This window comes from Myotis yumanensis, unplaced genomic scaffold (assembly GCF_028538775.1).
Source record: "Myotis yumanensis isolate MYYU_CA2020_CCGP unplaced genomic scaffold, mMyoYum1.0.hap1 SCAF_22, whole genome shotgun sequence".
Lineage (NCBI taxonomy): Eukaryota > Metazoa > Chordata > Mammalia > Chiroptera > Vespertilionidae > Myotis > Myotis yumanensis.
Genome location: NW_027223773.1, coordinates 14,210,841 through 14,228,922, shown reverse-complemented (window position 1 = coordinate 14,228,922; position 18,082 = coordinate 14,210,841). Strand labels below are relative to the sequence as shown.

The 18,082-nt window shown below is 42.4% G+C and overlaps 1 protein-coding gene across 3 annotated transcripts in view; it reads left to right on the top strand.

The window, feature by feature from the left end:
- Positions 1–18,082, top strand: part of SMYD3 (SET and MYND domain containing 3) — a 521,599-nt gene that overhangs the window by 112,176 nt on the left and 391,341 nt on the right. For all 3 annotated transcript variants that reach the window (XM_070401161.1, XM_070401162.1, XM_070401163.1), the window contains exon 2: positions 13,177–13,240. In XM_070401161.1, coding sequence (XP_070257262.1) covers positions 13,177–13,240 — 64 coding nt within the window. The remainder of the gene's footprint in view (positions 1–13,176; positions 13,241–18,082) is intronic.

Genomic DNA, 18,082 nt, shown 5'->3' with positions numbered 1-18,082 from the left:
AACTTTTAAAAACTTTTCATAGTTTAAAATATTGCATAAGTCTCCTTCCCCCCCATTGAACTCTTTCCAGCTGCTCCCACTCCCCAGCACATGCCCTCACCCCCTACTGTCTGTGCCCGTTGGTTATGCCCATATACATGCTTACAGGTCCTTTGGTTGATCTCTTACCTCCTCCCTCCCCTGCCCTCCCTCTTAGGTTGGATGGTATGTTCTCTGCATCTATAACTCTGGCTCTATTTTTGTCCACCAGTTTATGTTGTTCATTATATTCCACAAATGAGTGAGGTCTTGTGATATGTATCTTTCTCCGACTGGCTTATTTTGCTTAGCATAATGCTCTCCAGCTCCATCCATGCTGTTGCAAATGGTAAAAGTTCCTTCTTTTTTATAGCAGCATAGTATTCCATCGTGTAGATGTACCACAGTTTTCTAATCCACTCATCTGCTGACGGGCACTTAGGCTATTTCCAAATCTTAGCTATTGCAAATTGTACTGCTATGAACATAAGGATGCATATATCTTTTCTGATTGGTGTTTCTGATTTCTTGGGATATATTCCTAGAAGTGGGATCACTGGGTCAAATGGCAGTTCCATTTTTAGTTTTTTGAGGAAGCTCCATACTGTTCTCCACAGTAGCTGCACCAGTCTGCATTCCCACCAGCAGTGCACCAGGGTTCCTTTTTCTCTGCATCCTCGCACTTGTTGTTTGTTGATTTGTTGATGATAGCCATTCTGACAGGTGTGAGATGGTACCTCATTGTCATTTTGATTTGCATCTCTCAGATGATTAGTGACTTTGAGCATGTTTTCATGTATCTCTTGGCCTTCTGTATATCCTCTTTCAAAAAGTGTTTATTTAGGTCCTTTGCCCATTTTTTGATTGGATTGTTTATCTTCCTTTTGTTAAGTTGTATGAGTTCCCTATAAATTTTGGAGATTAAATCCTTATTGGTGATAACATTGGCAAATATGTTCTCCCATGCAGTGGGCTTTCTTGTTGTTTTTTTTTTTTTTTTTTTTTTTAAATTAAATCTTTATTGTTCAGATTATTACATTTGTTCCTCTTTTTTCCCCCCATAACTCCCCTCCTTCCAGCTCCCACCCCACCCTCCACCCTCACTCCCCACCCACTGTGTTCATCCATAGGTGCATGATTTTTGTCCAGTCACTTCCCGCATCTCCCACACCCCTTTTCCCCCCAAGAATAGTCAGTCTATTCCCTTTCTATGTCCCTGATTCTATTATAATCACCAGTTCATTCTGTACATCAGGTTATTTATTCACTTGATTCTTAGATTCATTTGTTGATAGATGCATGTTTGTTGTTCATAATTTGTATCTTTACCTTTTTCTTCTTCTTCCTCTTCTTAAAGGGTACCTTTCAGCATTTCATATAATACTGGTTTGGCGGTGATGAACTCCTTTAGCTTTTCCTTATCTGTGAAGCTCTTTATCTGACCTTCAATTCTGAATGATAGCTTTGCTGGATAAAGTAATCTTGGTTGTAGGTTCTTGGTATTCAGCACTTTGAATATTTCTTGCCATTCCCTTCTGGCCTGCAAAGTTTCTGTTGAGAAATCAGCTGACAGTCGTATGGGTATTCCCTTGTAGGTAATTGAGCCTCTTTCTCTTGCTGCTTTTAAGATTTTCTCTTTGTCTTTTGCTCTTGGCATTTTAATGATGATGTGTCTTGGTGTGGTCCTCTTTGGATTCCTTTTGTTTGGGGTTCTCTGCGCTTCTTGGACCTGTAAGTCCATTTCTTTCACCAGGTGGGGGAAGTTTTCTGCCATTATTTCTTGAAATAGGTTTTCAATATCTTGCTGTCTCTCATCTTCTGGCACTCCAATGACTCTGATATTAGACCGCTTAAAGCTGTCCCAGAGGCTCCTTACACTATCTTCACACTTTCGGATTCTTTTTTCATTTTGCTTTTCCAATTGGGTGTTTTTTGTCGAATCTTTGGTTTGATTATTGTACTCCTCTGGTCTGCTATTGGGTATAATATTCTTTATTTCAGTCCGTGTATGCTTACTTTCTAATTTCTTTATCGTAGCATCGAGGGTCTCATTAGTTTTCGTGAGGCTCTGCACAAATTTATGGCAAGCCCTCAAAATTGCGATTCTTAGCTCCATATCCTCCATTTCTGTCATTTTTTTTGTCTCCGCATCTTTTATGCTTTCTTGGTGCACCCCCTTGTGGTCTCTGTGCGCAGTCTTGTTCTAGCCAAGCCTTAATTGTTGTAGTTAACACTAGAGGGATTTGACCCCCAGGCCGACTGGCTATAGGAATCAGCTGTGTGGAAAACGTCTGCCTTCTGGGGAGGTGCTAATCCAGCCTTTGCCTGAGGCAATCGGCAAATGGCTGTGCGCAGGCTTTGGGCGGGGCGGGATCAACAGGGCGGGTGGAGGGAGCAGTTATGGCCACGCTCAGTCCCGTTCCCAGAGGCTCTGCTTCTCAGAACCCCGGCAGCCGCTGCAGACCTCGGAGAGAAAGCTGCCCTCAGGTCCCAACTGATGCCGGATAATCCCGCTTCTCCCGTTTGAGTCTGGGTCCCTAGAGACTCGCCCGGATCTGGAGCCCAGAGTCTGAGACTCACTCCCGGCAGAAAACGACAACCGCGCCCTCAGCCACCAGCCCGCTTTGCGCGCGCACCTCGGTACCTTTGTATTTTCCACACTGCGCCGCCTCTGAGCCTCGATTTGCTGTTCTCTTTCCTTCTAGTTGTAGAGTCTCTCTTCAGCCAGCCTTCCTGTGGTTCTGGGTGATGTCCGTTCAGTCTTTTAGTTGTATTTTTGAAATGGTTGTTTGCGGCAGCGGTCTCCGGTGTTTACCTACGCCGCCATCTTGGTCTCTCTCTCTTGTTGTTTTGTTGATGGTTTCTTTTGCTGTGCAGAAGCTTTTTATTTTGATGTAGTCCCATTTGTTTATTTTCTCCTTAGTTTCCATTGTCCTAGGAGCTGTATGGGTAAAGTTATTGCTGCAGCAAATGTCTTCTATTTTGCTGTCTATAGCTCCTTCTAAGATTTTTAGGTTTCCTGTCTTACGTTTAGGTCCTTTATCCATTTTGAGTTTATTTTTGTGTATGGTGTAAGTTGGTGGTCTAGTTTCATATTTTTGCATGTATCTGTCCAATTTTCCCAACACCATTTATTGAAGAGCCTGTCTTGACTCCATTGTGCGCTCTTGTCTCCTTTGTCAAATATTAATTGAGCATAATGGTTTGGGTCGATTTCTGGGTTCTCTGTTCTATTCCATTGGTCTATATGTCTGTTCTTGTGCCAGTACCAGGCAGTTTCAGAACAGTGGCTTTGTGGTATAGCTTGATACCTGGTATTATGATCCCTCCAACTTTGTTCTTTTGTCTCAGGATTGCAGCAGCTATTTGGGGTCTTTTTAAATTCCAGATGAATTTTTGGAGAGTTTGTTTTAGGTCTTTGAAATATGCTGTTGGTATTTTAATGGGGATTGCATTGAATCTATAAATTGCTTTGGGTAGTATGGTCATTTTAATGATGTTGATTCTACCAATCCACGAACACGGTATATTCTTCCATTTGTTTATATCTTCCTCTACCTCTTTTTTTAGCGTCCTGTAATTTTCTGAGTACAGGTACTTTACCTCCTTGGTTAATTTATTCCTAGGTATCTTAATTTTTTTGTTTCAATGGTAAATGGGATTTTTTTAAATTTTCTCTTTCTGTGAGTTCATTATTGGTGTATAAAAACGCCATAGATTTCTGGGTGTTAATTTTGTATCCCGCTACATTGCCGAATCTTTAGTGATTTTCAAAATTATTTGGTTTCAGTTCGAACTTAAAAATTACTGAAGAACCCCAAAGAGGTTTTACATATGTGGGTATATTGGCAAACGGCTCTCCATTTAAATTTTCTTTAAACAAGACATGTATTTGTGTTTACTATTCCAAACATAGGGATAAATTATAATTAACGCTGATCTTTCTGTTTGTCTGTAGGTGTCTCTCTTGTGCTCTGCCTTAGACCAAAAGCAATTTAAGGCTTAAATAATCTATATTGCCTTTTTGTTCAAGTTTATGTTTGCTTGACTATAGAAGTAAAGTAATGTTATTGGTGAAGAGAAAAAAATGGGGGAGGGGATCACTCAAAGAAAAATTCATATCACTCAAAGAAAAATTTCAACATTTTTCTTTTCAGTCTTTTTTTCACCCATTGAAAAAACGTAGTTTTACCAAGTACATTTCTAACCTTCATTTTGGTGCATTCAACACCCTGGTAGTAATTGCTCCCTTTCTAGATCTATTTGCAGAGAAATTTTTGTTCCTAAAATCTCAGCTAAGTATTTGGGGAAAAGAAACATGATTATCTCATTAAAGTCATTCATGCTATGTTACAAATGACTGGCACTCATAAAATGTTTTTTTGGGGGGATGTTTACATTTTACCACAATATATTCTCAAACTCAGATGGGTGTTTGATGAGTAGAATGTGTGAGGTTGATATTTGGGGTGTGAGCGAGCCTTGTATTGGCCATATCACCTGTTTCCTGTAGGACCACACAGGCGTGTAGACCTTGCCCTCACCCCTGTTAACTCTCATTTCATGGCTGTCAGCCAATGATCATACTCTTTATAAAAATTGTTAGGAATTTATAATTAATTATGGTGCATTGGCAGCTTTAACATTTAAATCTATGTCTTCTAAGCTTTCTTTATTTTGGGACTAAATCAGCACATTTCTTCATAAACAGTGTCATTTTGTTCTCCAAAAGAGAGAATGAATTATTTGAGATTTTATTGTTGCTTACTTTCAAAAGGACTTGAGGAAATTTATAGCTAAAGATTAAACAAAGTAATATGTTAATTATAAAACAGCAAATTTTTAAAGCAGGCAGGAAAAGATTCTTCCAGGCTGCTGAAATGAACAGATTATTATAATAAGTGAATTTGGCTTTGGTTTTCTCACTGTTAAAACTAAAATAGAAACATGGTGCTGTTAAGTTTCATTTTATAGCTAGAAAAAGCATGATAGATAATTCATGAATAGTGACATAGTATTTTCTGGAACTGAAATCAAGGTGAGCATTCTCTGCTATTTTGAGGGCTTAGGTTATAATACATTGATGAAAATGTTGATAAAATATTCTTGTATCTTCTTTGAAATATGACCCTTGGTACTTTTATTTTTTTATATATGCTGTGTGATTTCTATATTTCTTACTTACATGTTTAAAGGGTATCTGATTTCAGTCTTTGGGAAGAAATCAGTTTTTTTCTTCTTTCTCATATATATTTTTAAAATTTTGGATTTCAAGAAGACTTAGGGAAGTTGTGTATGTCTCTTAGACTTATCAGAATTGAATTGCTAGATGAGGCTGAAGAGGTTTCCTAGTGAGAAACACAGATGTTGTTGCTAGAACAAATCCCTCTTCAGTGGTTCATTTTGGTCACAGCTTTCTTCAGTCCGCTCAGGTGCTCTGCCTGAAAAGCTCCTGTAGGTCCCTCGTTTTCAATTATTAGAGTGGCCTACAGCACACAATGTCCAATTATGTACAGAAACATTACATAATGGAGAAAGATTCAGTATGTGCTCTTGTAAAAATGTTAATTTTCTCTTTAATTTGTAATAGATATTATCTCGTATAAAAGCAAACAAAATGTTAGAAGTTATAATTGCCTTTTAATATTATTGAAGGTGTAACAGTCTTTGCTTTTAATTTCCACATTTGAAACTTTTATGAACGTTTTTAGATTCTTGAATCAGACCATTTTAAAGTTAATCATTCTAATCAAATTAAAAATAGCAGTAATAGAAATTTCAGAGAATGTAGATTGAGCAGGAAAAACACTTATGATGCTAGTCAAAATCTGAAATTAGAGCCATGTAGTACATGTGGGTCTTAAAAAATGGACTGCATGGAGGGGACCAGGCTTGTGGCCCATGTGGGTTTTGCTTTTTTTGCAACCATGGAATAGGTACCTAAGAAGGTCTTTTGAGATATGACAAAAGTAGAATTATCTTGAGCACTTTGAAAATGTACTCAGCAGATTCAGTTTCAAGTCTTTGTTTGGCACTGTTAGCAGGAATGCTACATAGATTATCTCATATTAGAGCCTCAGTGCATGAAATTTGTGCACTGGGGGGGGGGGGGGGATCCCTAAGCCTGGCCTGCGCCCTCTCGAAGTCTGGGAGCCCTTGGGGGATGTCCGACTAATGACCTAAGCTGGCAGTCGGACATCCTTAGCGCTGCCATGGAGGCAGGAGAGGCTCCCGCCACCCAACAGTTTTATGAGTAGTCACTTTATTCCCATTTTACAAAGGAGAAAATTGAGGCTAAGAGCTGTTATAAGGTTACTAGAGGCCTGGTGCATGACATTTGTGCACTGAGGGGGGGGGCATCACTCAGCCCAGCTGTGTCCTGTGGGGGATGTCCTTAGCACTGCCACGGAGGTGGAAGAGACTCCCACCACTGCCGCTGCACTCGCCTGCCATGAGTCTGGCTTTTGGCTGAGTGGCAATTACCCTGTGGGAGTGCACTGGCCACCAGGGAGCAACTCCTGCATTGAGCGTCTTCCCCCTGGTGGTCAGTGTGCACCATAGTGACCTATCTTTCCACTGTTCGATTTGCATATTAGCCTTTTATTACATGGGACTAGAGGCCCCGTGCACAAAAATTTGTGCACTCGGGGGGGGGGGGTGGAGGGGGGTCCCGCAGCCCAGCCTGTGCCCTCTCGCAGTCTGGGACCCTTCGGGAGATAACGACCTGCTGGCTTAGGCCTGCTCCCGGGTGGCAGAGGGCAGGCCCAATCCCTAGGTGCAGCCCCTGGTCAGACTCAGAGCAGGGCCAATTGGGGAGTTGGGGCGCCGCCCTGTCATGCACAGAGCAGGGCGGATCGGGAGGTTGTGATGCCACCCTCAGTCACGCTCAGGGTAGGGCCGATTGGGGGGTTGGAGCACCGCCCCCTGTCACACTCAAGGCAGGGTCGATGGGGAGGTTGCGGCGCCACCCCCTGTCACGCACAGAGCAGGGCCGATCAGGGGGTTGGGGCACTGCCCCCTGTCACTCACAGAGCAGGGCCAATCAGGGGGTTGGGGCGCTGCCCCCGTCAATCACAGAGCAGTGCCGATCAGGGCGTTGGGGTGCTACCCCGTCACTCACAGAGCAGGGCCAATCAGGGAGGTTGGGGCTCTCTACCCTGTCACACACAGAGCAAGGTCGATCAAGGGGTTGGGGAGCTCCCCCCGTCACGCACAAAGCAGGGCCGATCAGGGGGTTGAGGAGCTCCCCCCTGCCACTCACAGAGTAGGGCTGATAGGGGAGCTGGGGCACCGCCCCCTGTCCCACACAGAGCAGGGCGGATCAAGGGGTTGGGGCGCTGCACCCTGTCACACTCAGGGCAGGGCCAATGGGGAGGTTATGGCTCTACCCTGTCACACACAGAGCAAGGCCCGTGGAGGGGGGTTGGGGCACCACCCTCTATCACCCACAGAGCAGGGCCGATCAGGAGGTTGGGGCGCCACCACTGTCACACTCAGGGCAGGGCCGATGGAGAGGTTATGGCTCTACCCTGTCACACACAGAGCAGGGCCCGTGGGGAGAAGGGGGGGGTTGGGGTGCCGCACCCTGTCACACACAGAGCAGGGCTGATCAGGGGGTTGGTGCGCCGCACCCTGTCAAACACAGAGGCCCAGGGCAATCAGGGGATTGGGGAGCTCCCCCCTATCAGGCACAGAGCAGGGCTGATCAGGGGGTTGGGGCGCCTTCCCCTGTCACAAACAGAGCAGGGCGGATAGGGAGGCTGTGGCCCCGCCCCCGTCACACATAGAGCCACAAGGCGATCAGGGGCTTGGGGAGCTCCCCCCTGTCACACACAGAGCCGCAGGGCAATCAGGGCATTGGGAAGCTACCCCCTATCAGGCACAGAGCGGGGCTGATCTGGGGGTTGGGGCCCCTTCCCCTGTCACGAACAGAGCAGGGCGGATAGAGAGGTTGTGGCCCCACCTCCTGTCACACACAGAGCCGCAGGGCGATCAGGGGGTTGGTGCGCTGCACCCTGTCACACAAAGAGCCGCAGAGCAATCAGGGGATTGGGGAGCTCCCCCCTATCAGGCACAGAGCAGGGCAGATAGGGAGGTTGTGGCCCCGCCGCCTGTCACAGAGCTGCAGGGCGATCAGGGGTTTTGGGCGCTGCCCCCTGTCACGCTGATCCCGGTGCCGGGAGGCATATTACCCTTTTACTATATAGAATAGAGGCCTGGTGCACGGGTGGGGGCCAGCTGGTTTGCCCTGAAGGGTGTCCTGGATCAGGGTGGGGGTCCCCACTGGGGTGCCTGGCCAGTCTGGGTGAGGGGCTGAGGGCTGTTTTCCGGAAGCGAGTACTGAAGCTTCCAACCGCTCCTTGTTTTCTTTTTTTTAATTTTTTTTATTCTGGGCCAGCTTTAGCTCTGAGGCCTTGCTGCTGAAAACATCGATACAAAGTTTCGGTCCGCCTGGCTTTCAGTCCAGCTGGTTTCTGGAGTTTTGTTTATCTTCTTATTTGCAACATAGTACATAGTTGCTTAGAGTTGTAGCTCAGAGGCCGGCAAGTGAGGCGGGGAACGTTGGAGTCCGCAGCAAGCAAGACTCATGCTCGCTTCCAGCTGCCTGGTTGCCGGCCGCCATCTTGGCTGACAGTTAATTTGCATATACTCACTGATTAGCCAATGAAAAGGGTAGCGGTCTTACGCTAATTACCATGTTTCTCTTTTATTAGTGTAGATTAGTGTAGATACTGCTGGTAGGCAGTAGTAGCCTTGATGTTTCAGTCCATTGTGGCTGTTGTAACAAAATATCATAGACTGAGTAACTTATTATACAACAGGAGTTTATTTGTCACTGTTTTGGAAGCTGAGAAGTCCATGATCAAAGTGCCAGCATGGTCACATTCTGGTGATGGCTTTCTTCCTGCTTCATAGCAGGTGTCTTTGTCGTGTCCTCATGTGGAAGGAATAAGGGAACTCTGTGGGGTCTCTTTTATAAGAACAGTAATCATTCCTGAAGGTTCCACCCTCATGACCTAAACACCCCCCACCAAAGGCCTCTCCTAATACTGTTACCTCTGGGGGTTAGGATTCAATATGTGAATTTTGGGGGACACATTCGGACTATAGCAGTTGGGCTGCAGACTTTGAACTCTAAACTGCTAAACCATTTTTTCCGCTTAGGTGTGGGGACTTCCTTTGTCCCCAGAATGGCCCTACAATCCTCTCCCATTCACTCTTGATCAGAAAGTGACTTTTCCTTCTTCTGAACTCAGGCCCCACAGTCTATGCCATTCCTCTAAACCTTTGGTTTCGTATTGTAGCTCATTCTGCATGTGATGTGTGATGGTCTGTCCTCTTCATCATGAGCTCTTAGAAGCAGTGACCATGGTGCCTTCCTCCCAGCCAACTACCCAGGACCTTACAAGGTGATGTCCCCAAGGTGGCCCATCACTGAACACAGTCTCCACAGGACAACAGCTTTAATTCAGGGGACTGAGGACAGTGGGAAGGGAAGTGCCTAAGTAAGATGGTCTGTCTTGCTTGAGTAACTTGGCTCCAATACTTGGCGGTGCTAAGTGCTAATGTGGGTTTAAATTGCCGTTGTTTATCCCAGGAAGGAAGGCATGGTGCCTGTCAATTATAGGTTCATTTTCCCTGAAATATTAACCATTGCATTTTCTTGTTTTGTACTTTAAACATTAGAAATGTGAAATAAAGCTATGGGGAACATAGAAAAATGAATCCACACCAATTCTACTTTCCTGTGTTATGAATCTGTTTTATTTTGCCCACATCTGGTGCTTTGTATTAAAAACAATTTGATAGTTGGGTGGATGGTGGATGTGAATCTCTTTCATTTGAAAAAGAAGCCTTTGGGCCCACACCAACATAATTATCATCTCCAAACAAAAATGGAAGATCCCCTTACTGTATTACCATGAATATTTATGCCAAAGGCAGTACATTATGTTTAGCATTTTCCAGAACATTTTATTTGGTTGGAGTAAAAGTAATTGCAGTACTATTGGATAGAATAACATGATTTTTGGAGGATAATCTCTTTCTCATAGCTCAAAATTTCATTTGCTTCAGAAATTTTTATGGGGAATAGCCAAGTCCTCAGTTACATGTCTAATGAATCAGGATTCTGAAATGTCAAAGGTATTTACAAACATAAAATTTCTTTAAGGAAATATTTTTGTGGTCTCTTTGTTTTAAAAATTGTATTTACATTTCATTCATAATTCATTCAGTTATTTTGGCTTTTCTCAGTAAAAAATGGAGCTCTTCATTCTTAAGAGTTTGCCCATCATGACATTCAGTATTCCTCATATACCATAGAGCATCTTATGTATTGTGTGAAAAATATGTTTATAGAAATTCTATTCAGAGAATCTTCCTTAAAATGTGTATGAAGAAATGGGGTTCTAAATCAGACACCACATAAGTCAACACTTCCTCTAGCAACTGTAAGTGGTGTAGACTCTGCCTAATGTACTCTGGTCTTTTTTTTTTTTTTTTTTAAGCTCAGATTTCTTTCCAAAGGGCACAAGGATCACCACAAACTAAATTTCAGGCCGTGAGAAAGGAGGAAAGTGTGCAAAAGATTGGAGGGCGGGGTCTTCTGCTGAAAGAGGAGGCTGCAAAGACACATGGGGCTCTGGGTCTGCTTCCGGTTGGACAGGGCAGTGCTCCATTCCCAAGAGTGCGCTTCAGAGGCAGGGGGGTCGCCAGGCTTCCCTGTGCAGGCTGAGCCTTTGGCCCTAAATGGCCGACGGTGAGTGAGTGGACACTGGGAGGTCCAGGGGATCAAGACTCTTTGCTAGAAAAGAGGCCTGTGTAATAAATATACTGTATATGGATGTGTTGTAGGTGCATTTGTTTATGGGACGTGTAACATGGGTTCTGCCGGTGCCAGATCTGGGGGAAATTGGAGAGTCATTTTCTATACTCTCTCCAGGAAGCTTCCTTCCCTCCGCCTGGCCACTGGCCGTACTGTCTTAGGGCAGAGTGTCCAGTAGTGGGATGCTCCCCCCTGATTACAAGGACAGAGAGAGACTCCCGTAAATAGCACCCCGTTGCTGGCATTGAGGCAGCCAAAGAATGTCTTTTCCTCTTCGCGTTTGTAGAGGCCCTGTTCCCTCTAGCGCCGCGTTTAGCCTGAATTTGTATCCGGGAGGAGAGCGTGGTTTTCCTCTGTTCCTGTTTCCTTTCCACATGTCAGTTGCGTGAGCTGTTGGAGAAGCTCATTGTGTCCCAGGCCTGGAAGAGGGGGCTTGTTTTGTTCCCTGAACTGCTGTCCCCCGGGCACTGAGCAGCCTGAATTAGCAGAGCAGAGTCTGTATGGCCAACTGACAAAGGATCCTTTTTTTTTTTTTAAGGGGGAGAGCTAAACATCCCATTTATTCTGGTATAAAACAATTTTAATATCTTACCCAATTTGGAGGTGGAATACTAGTATTTATCTCTTAAGTGGTGGGAGAAAAAAGAAGTAATTTTTTTTTCACTTTTCTCTTACTAATAACATTCCTTGCCTACTTTTTCAGATTGTTTTTCATTCAGTAATTGCAGACTCTTATTGCACTCACTTTGCAAACAGGATGTTTCTGCAAGCTGTGAAGATTGTATATTCATCACTTCTCTACTTCTGTGGGTCTGCCGTGTGCCTTGTGATGTGCACAGCCTGTCATCTTCAGATTCAGTGGGGATTTGTCGGTTGCACAGGAGAAACAGAACCACATGACTTTGGTATTGGCAGGAAGCTCACCGCATGCTCCTCTGCTGCACGGCACTGCATGCCTAGCAGACGTGCCTGGTGGATCCTCCTTGAATGTGAAAAGTGACTGGGCCCGCACCCTTCTTAGGGCTCTTCATTGACTTTTGGGTTGTTGCTGCCGCCAGAAAGGTCTTCTTTACCTTCAGATACAATCTACGCCTCCCTGATTCCATTTACTGTCTCCTGGTTCAGCCGCTGGAGCTACCTAAAATACATGGTCCTTTTTCTGTAGGCCTACTGATTAATTCTGATTTTTATTTGACATGTACATTTCTGATTGTTTTTTTTTTTTTAAAGAAAAGTGGGTTTGCCTTTCATTTGGAATTGATAAGTTGATCTTTTAAAATTTTAAAAAGTAACAGTGTTTTCAGGGACTATCTGGTGCTCTATTTCTGCTACTTCCGTTCCTCTCTCACTGCTGCCCAAGTGTTTTCTCTGCACGGAAACCTTACCAAGATGCTATTGCCCCAAAGAGAAAAGCGGTAATTGCTCAAAGGCTCATGGTTGGTCTAATCTGGGGGTGAGGCACCTTTTTTCTGCCAAGGGCCATTTGGATATTTATAACATTGTTTGCGGGCCACACCAAATTATCAACCTAAAAATTAGCCTGCGATATTTGATCAAACAGTTAATTAACTCACCCTAGAGCAGTGATGGCGAACCTATGACACGCGTGTCAGAGGTGACACGTGAACTCATTTTTTTGGTTGATTTTTCTTTGTTAAATGGCATGTAAATATATAAAATAAATATAAAAAATATAAGTCTTTGTTTTACTATGGTTGCAAATATCAAAAAATTTCTATATGTGACACGGCACCAGAGTTAAGTTAGGGTTTTTCAAAATGCTGACACGCCGAGCTCAAAAGGTTCGCCATCACTGCCCTAGAGCCTTGGCAGGACCAAATGATTTCTCGGGTCTTATAAGGCCCTCAGGCCAGATGTTCCCCACCCCTGTTCTAAGCAATGGCAGGGGTTTATCAGGAAGATGACCAACTTGTGCTGCTCTGGAGGTCCCTAACTGACTGGTTAAAGATTCCATTTCTGGGGGAGCTGAAACTGTAATTGAGTTAAGTCTCCATTTGATGGGGCTAGCTTAAACGACTCCATTTTGGCCCTTGAATGATCTTTTAAACACACTGAAGTATGTATTTAAAAATGGTTAAAGTGGTAAATTTTATGTTACACATATTCTATCACAATAAAAAAAGAACATTCTTATGTACGTGTCTCACATTGAAGGTGAAAGATGTTCATCAATGCAAAAATCTAAATCCTAAGGGACCAACTAGATGGAGTGAGCAGAACACGCTGGCATCCATATGTTGCTTTATGTTTCCTTTCTCCAACCAGATACGGTTCTCATTTCCTCATGTGAAATTTATTTATTTTCACAGGAAGGAAAAGTTGATGCGATGCTCTCAGTGCCGAGTTGCCAAATACTGTGGTGCTAAGTGTCAGGTAAGGATGTTCAGCCGTAAGTGAACCTTCAAGTTCTCGAACCTCAGTTTGTCCTCCGTTATGCCTGTTGGCCTATTTCTGTTTCTTCGCAATCTTTGCCTTATTTTCTTTTAGTTTAAAAATACCATATGCATATGGTAAAAAGTTATATAGGATATATATATATATATATAGTAAAAAGTTACATAGGATGGATATATATATATATATATAAAATTAAATTTTTACTCCTCTCCATCTTCTTGTCCTCCTGACCTCAATCCTGTTTCCCAGAGATGACTACTGTTAAGTGTCTTTGTAGCATTTTCTGTGTAAACATATTCATATATCTATATCCTTTATTTAAAAAAAACACAGATAAAGATTATTTGGCAAATTCCTGTCTACCTTGATTTTGTTTTTCATTTAATAGTCTATCTGGAGGAACTCTTGGTATCATCCCACTTTTTCCATTATGAATACACCACAATCATAATTTTCCCATTAATGAATGCTTAAACATTTTCCATGTTCCCTAATGCCATTAATGTACGGGGCATCCTTTTGTGCACAGTTTTGCACACTTCCACAAATTAATCTGTAGGATAACTTCTTCTCAGTTGTATTGATTAGTAAAAGGATATTTGCATTTTGAATTTTTACAGATAATGGCAAATTGCCTTCCAAGAGTTTGAGTTAATTTATAACAACTGACAGTCTATAAAAGTACTGCTGTTAACATATTTGAAATTCTTTAAAGGATGTGTAATTAACATTCAACATGACCTTTACTTCTAACCTTCTGATTAATTATGTAATAAATGTAATTAAGCTCTAATGAATTGTGTCATAATAAAAAGTCTAATTGGAAGTTTTCCGTCTGTGTCACTTGCTCCCACCCTCCACCCATCCTTTCTGCTTCTTATTTTGCTGTGTGGGGTGTGTGTGTATGTGTGTTTGTGTGTGTCTGTTCTGTGTATGCACATGTACCTCCCCCCTCAAGCTTCTTCTTTTCCTTCTTTAAAATCTAGGCCACGCTTATCTGAGGGACTTTCTGCTGTTTCACTTTCTCTCTTAAAAGTAATTTCTCCAGAGTGGTCTTAATGGAAAAGAAACCAAAACGTACAAAAAACTCAGAGGACCCACATTTTAATGACAATTCTGCCATTAGCTAGTTAAATTGTTCTGGAGCAAACACTTAAACTACTGGGCCTCAACTTTCTAATCTGTACTACTGGTAAGAGCTCATATTTCTTAGACATCTGTTATTCTATTTACTTTTACAGGAATATTGAAAGGGTTGGTCACTATTATTATGCTCATATTATTAATAGGGAAACTTACTAGCTATAGGATAGCAAGCAGCTTACCAAATGTCCTAGAGCTAGTAAGCTCTGGAGTTTGGGAAATGAACTGAGGCAGTTAGAATTTAGACTTCTAATTTCTCTTCTATTCCTAAATTTTATTCTTGCTCTAACATTCTAATTAGGCATTATTTCCCTTTTTCTTTTGTATTTTCCTTTATCTTCTGGATTGTCTTATTTTATTTTGTAATAAGGATGCACTCTATTCCCAAGGAACACAAAGCTAAATACATAAAAATAAAAGGTTAGAAATAACACCTTCCTAATAAAAATAGGGAATCTGAAAAAAATTGAATTATTTTTACCTCATTTTGTAAACCAAAAATTCTGTCAAAGTTAGAAAGATACCAGATTTAGGTAAGATAATTAGCAATAGTAATAACAAAAGGAAAACATGAAAACAAACCCGTGCTTTTTCTACAAAATAAATTCTAGAAAGACTGTTTTATGGTGATGTTTTAGCTGTTTTATTCATATGAAACAGAGCTGCATGTGTCAGGGGACTTCAGGTTAAGGATATGACATATAGAATTGATGAATTCACATTTTACTTGACACAACTCTTTTAGATCAGTGGTTCTCAACCTTCCTAATGCTGCGACCCTTTAATACAGTTCCTCATGTTGTGGTGACCCCCAATTTCATTGCTACAAATTGAACATAATTAAAGCATAGTGATTAATCACAAAAACAATATGTAATTATATATGTGTTTTCCGATGGTCTTAGGCGACCCCTGTGAAAGGGTTGTTTGACCCACAAAGGGGTCTCGACCCACAGGTTGAGAACCGCTGCTTTAGATGAACTTCCTTTCTGTTCTTAATCGCCTAAACGTTTTTACTTTGATTTTCCTCTATTTTTATGAATGTTTTTCCCCAAGTTACCTTCTCCTTTTGCAGTACAATGAAGAAAACCCCCGTTATCCGATTAGAATGAGTAGAGGGAGTGTGGTGGGTGGATATGTCATTTTGATTCATGATAGTCCATGTATTTTTACCACATATATTAGCTGTTTACTGTAGCATCAATAATAATGTCGCCATCAGATATACTGCAGGAGGTAATGGGAAATGACCTAGTATGATGAAAGATACCTTATATAACACCAGTGAGTGCATACGCTTATATGTGTGTGGGGGTGTGGGAGTGTGTAGAGGTGGGACGGGAGTCAAAGATTGGCCAGAACATATGCATTTAAACTGCTCTGTTTAGCTCAACCTTAAGGAACAGCATTAAATATTGTAATTATTGTGGATACCTACAAAGCAGCCCAAAATTAAACTGACAGACTGAACTATGAACAGTAATGAACAGGAGGCACAAGCACTGGGAGTGGAAATTGATAGAGAGGATGTGAGTTTGTAGCATAAAACCTATAATATGTTTTCCCCAGGGGGACGTAACTTCAGTTCACTAGCTGAGCATGTGATGTGTGGGGCGATGCCATCAATGAGTTGTTTATGAGAGGCTCCTGAGGTATTACGGGGTGTAATGTCCCTTGGGCCTACAAGGATGGGATTGGTTTTCACCTTTTGTTTTTGAACATAAGCAATATAAGAATAAATTTCATTATAAAAATCAGCACAACATGAAATAATGCCCGGTAAAAAGGAAAAGTCTTCCCCCAGCTTCTTTCTACCATGTCTACTTCTGCTTCCAGAGGTGATCTCTGTGTGCGGGTTGGGAGTGGCGGATATACATAGTGTACACATACAGGGATATGTTTACCGCTGTGTACAGCACTGTTTCTGATATTGGCCAAAGTATTTTCTCATCAGTGCCTTTGCACTCCTCTGTGTATGCCTTCGTATGAGGCGTCATGTGTATAGAGGGGTTAGGTATGGGAGCCAGTCTTATTTCTGTATTAGCATGATCAGAGCATCACAGATGATTATGAGACCAAAGGGGAGGAGCAGGTGAAGTTTTCCTATAAAACAGCATTCTTAAAATTTGAAATATTGATAGTAAGTAAATCAATTTCAAATAAATTTTCAAATTATTTCATCTTGGCTGGATTTAATATGATTCATAATATGCACATTTTTAATTGAATTAATTGCTGAGCAAAATAAGCATCTGGGTATTGCATCAAATTACAATTTATACGCCTTTAAAAAGTACTATATTAGCAGAGGGAGGCTCTTTTATGTTGATAATTATAGGCCTCTTTAAGAATGAATCATATTTTTGGGTTTGTATTTTATGCTTAGTTGTAGAATGAGTTGATTCATTTTTGATGAATCCCATCCTAGTAAGCACTGAATAGAGTGATTTAATGACTTGATTTCTAGAATATCATACCAAAGTGGGGATAATGAAGAAAGACAAGCCCTTTGCTTCTTCATAAACAGCTCTATGCCAGGCTTTAGACTGTTAGGACATGCAGAGTGTTCTGTGGAGAAGTTGACTTCAGATGTAATACTGTATTAAGGTTAAAATTACTTGATCATATTTACATTTTTTACTTCTAAAAATGTTTGGGGATTGCCTGGCTGGCATGGCTCAGTGGTTGAGCATTGACCTATGAACCAGGAGGTCATGGTTCTATTCCCGGTCAGGGCACATGCCCGGGTTGTGGGCTTGATCCCTGGTGGGGGATGTGCAGGAGGCAGCCAATCAGTGATTCTCTCTCATCATTGATGTTTCTATCTCTCTCTCCCTCTCCCTTCCTCTCTGAAGTCAATAAAAAGATATTTTTAAGAGATGTCTGGGGATCTGAGATTTTCTTCTCTCATTCTCCATTTGTCTGGCGAGTGACCCCATTACTCCTGTGCCTGCAGTCGGCACCTGTATACTGATAATTCCTTGAGACGCCATCTGCAGCCCCGCCTTCCTCCTGAGCACCAGACTTTGAAGGCAGCTGCCCTCTGATGTGGCCTCTTCGCCCTGTGTCTGCAGTCTGTCCTCCTGCCCCCACGTTCTGACTTACAGAAACTAGGTTAACCCTCAGCCATTGATGGCCCTTCTAGTTCACTTTGGGAGTTAGACACTTGGTCATTACTTGTGTTGGGGAGATGAAAGGCACGCGCCTCACCTGCCATGTTCAGCTGGAACCCGGCATGGACACTGATCTGGCACGGAAGTTTCTTTCAAAGAAGATTAGAAGTCCGCAGACGTGAGGGATTTATTTTGCCCTTTCAGATAAAATGTATCAGCGAGCTCATTCCAACTTGATGTGGTCTCTCACCAGATCAGCGTGGTTGGCAAACTTTCTGGCGAAGGGCTGGGTAATAAGTATTTTAGTCTTTGTGGGCCATAAGATTTTTTGTCATAAGTACTCAATTCTGTTGTCAGAGTCAGAATGAGTGAGTGAAACTGAGTGTGGCTCTGTTTCAGGAAAACTTTATGAAAACAACTGGCAGAATGGATTGGACCTGCACCCTGCACTAGATGATGGTTGACTGAGTTTGGGGCACTGAAGTTCTTTCTTACTATTTGCCTTCTCAATTAACCATTTTCCTAAGAAGTAAGAATTGATTCTTGTTTCTTCTCTTCCGTC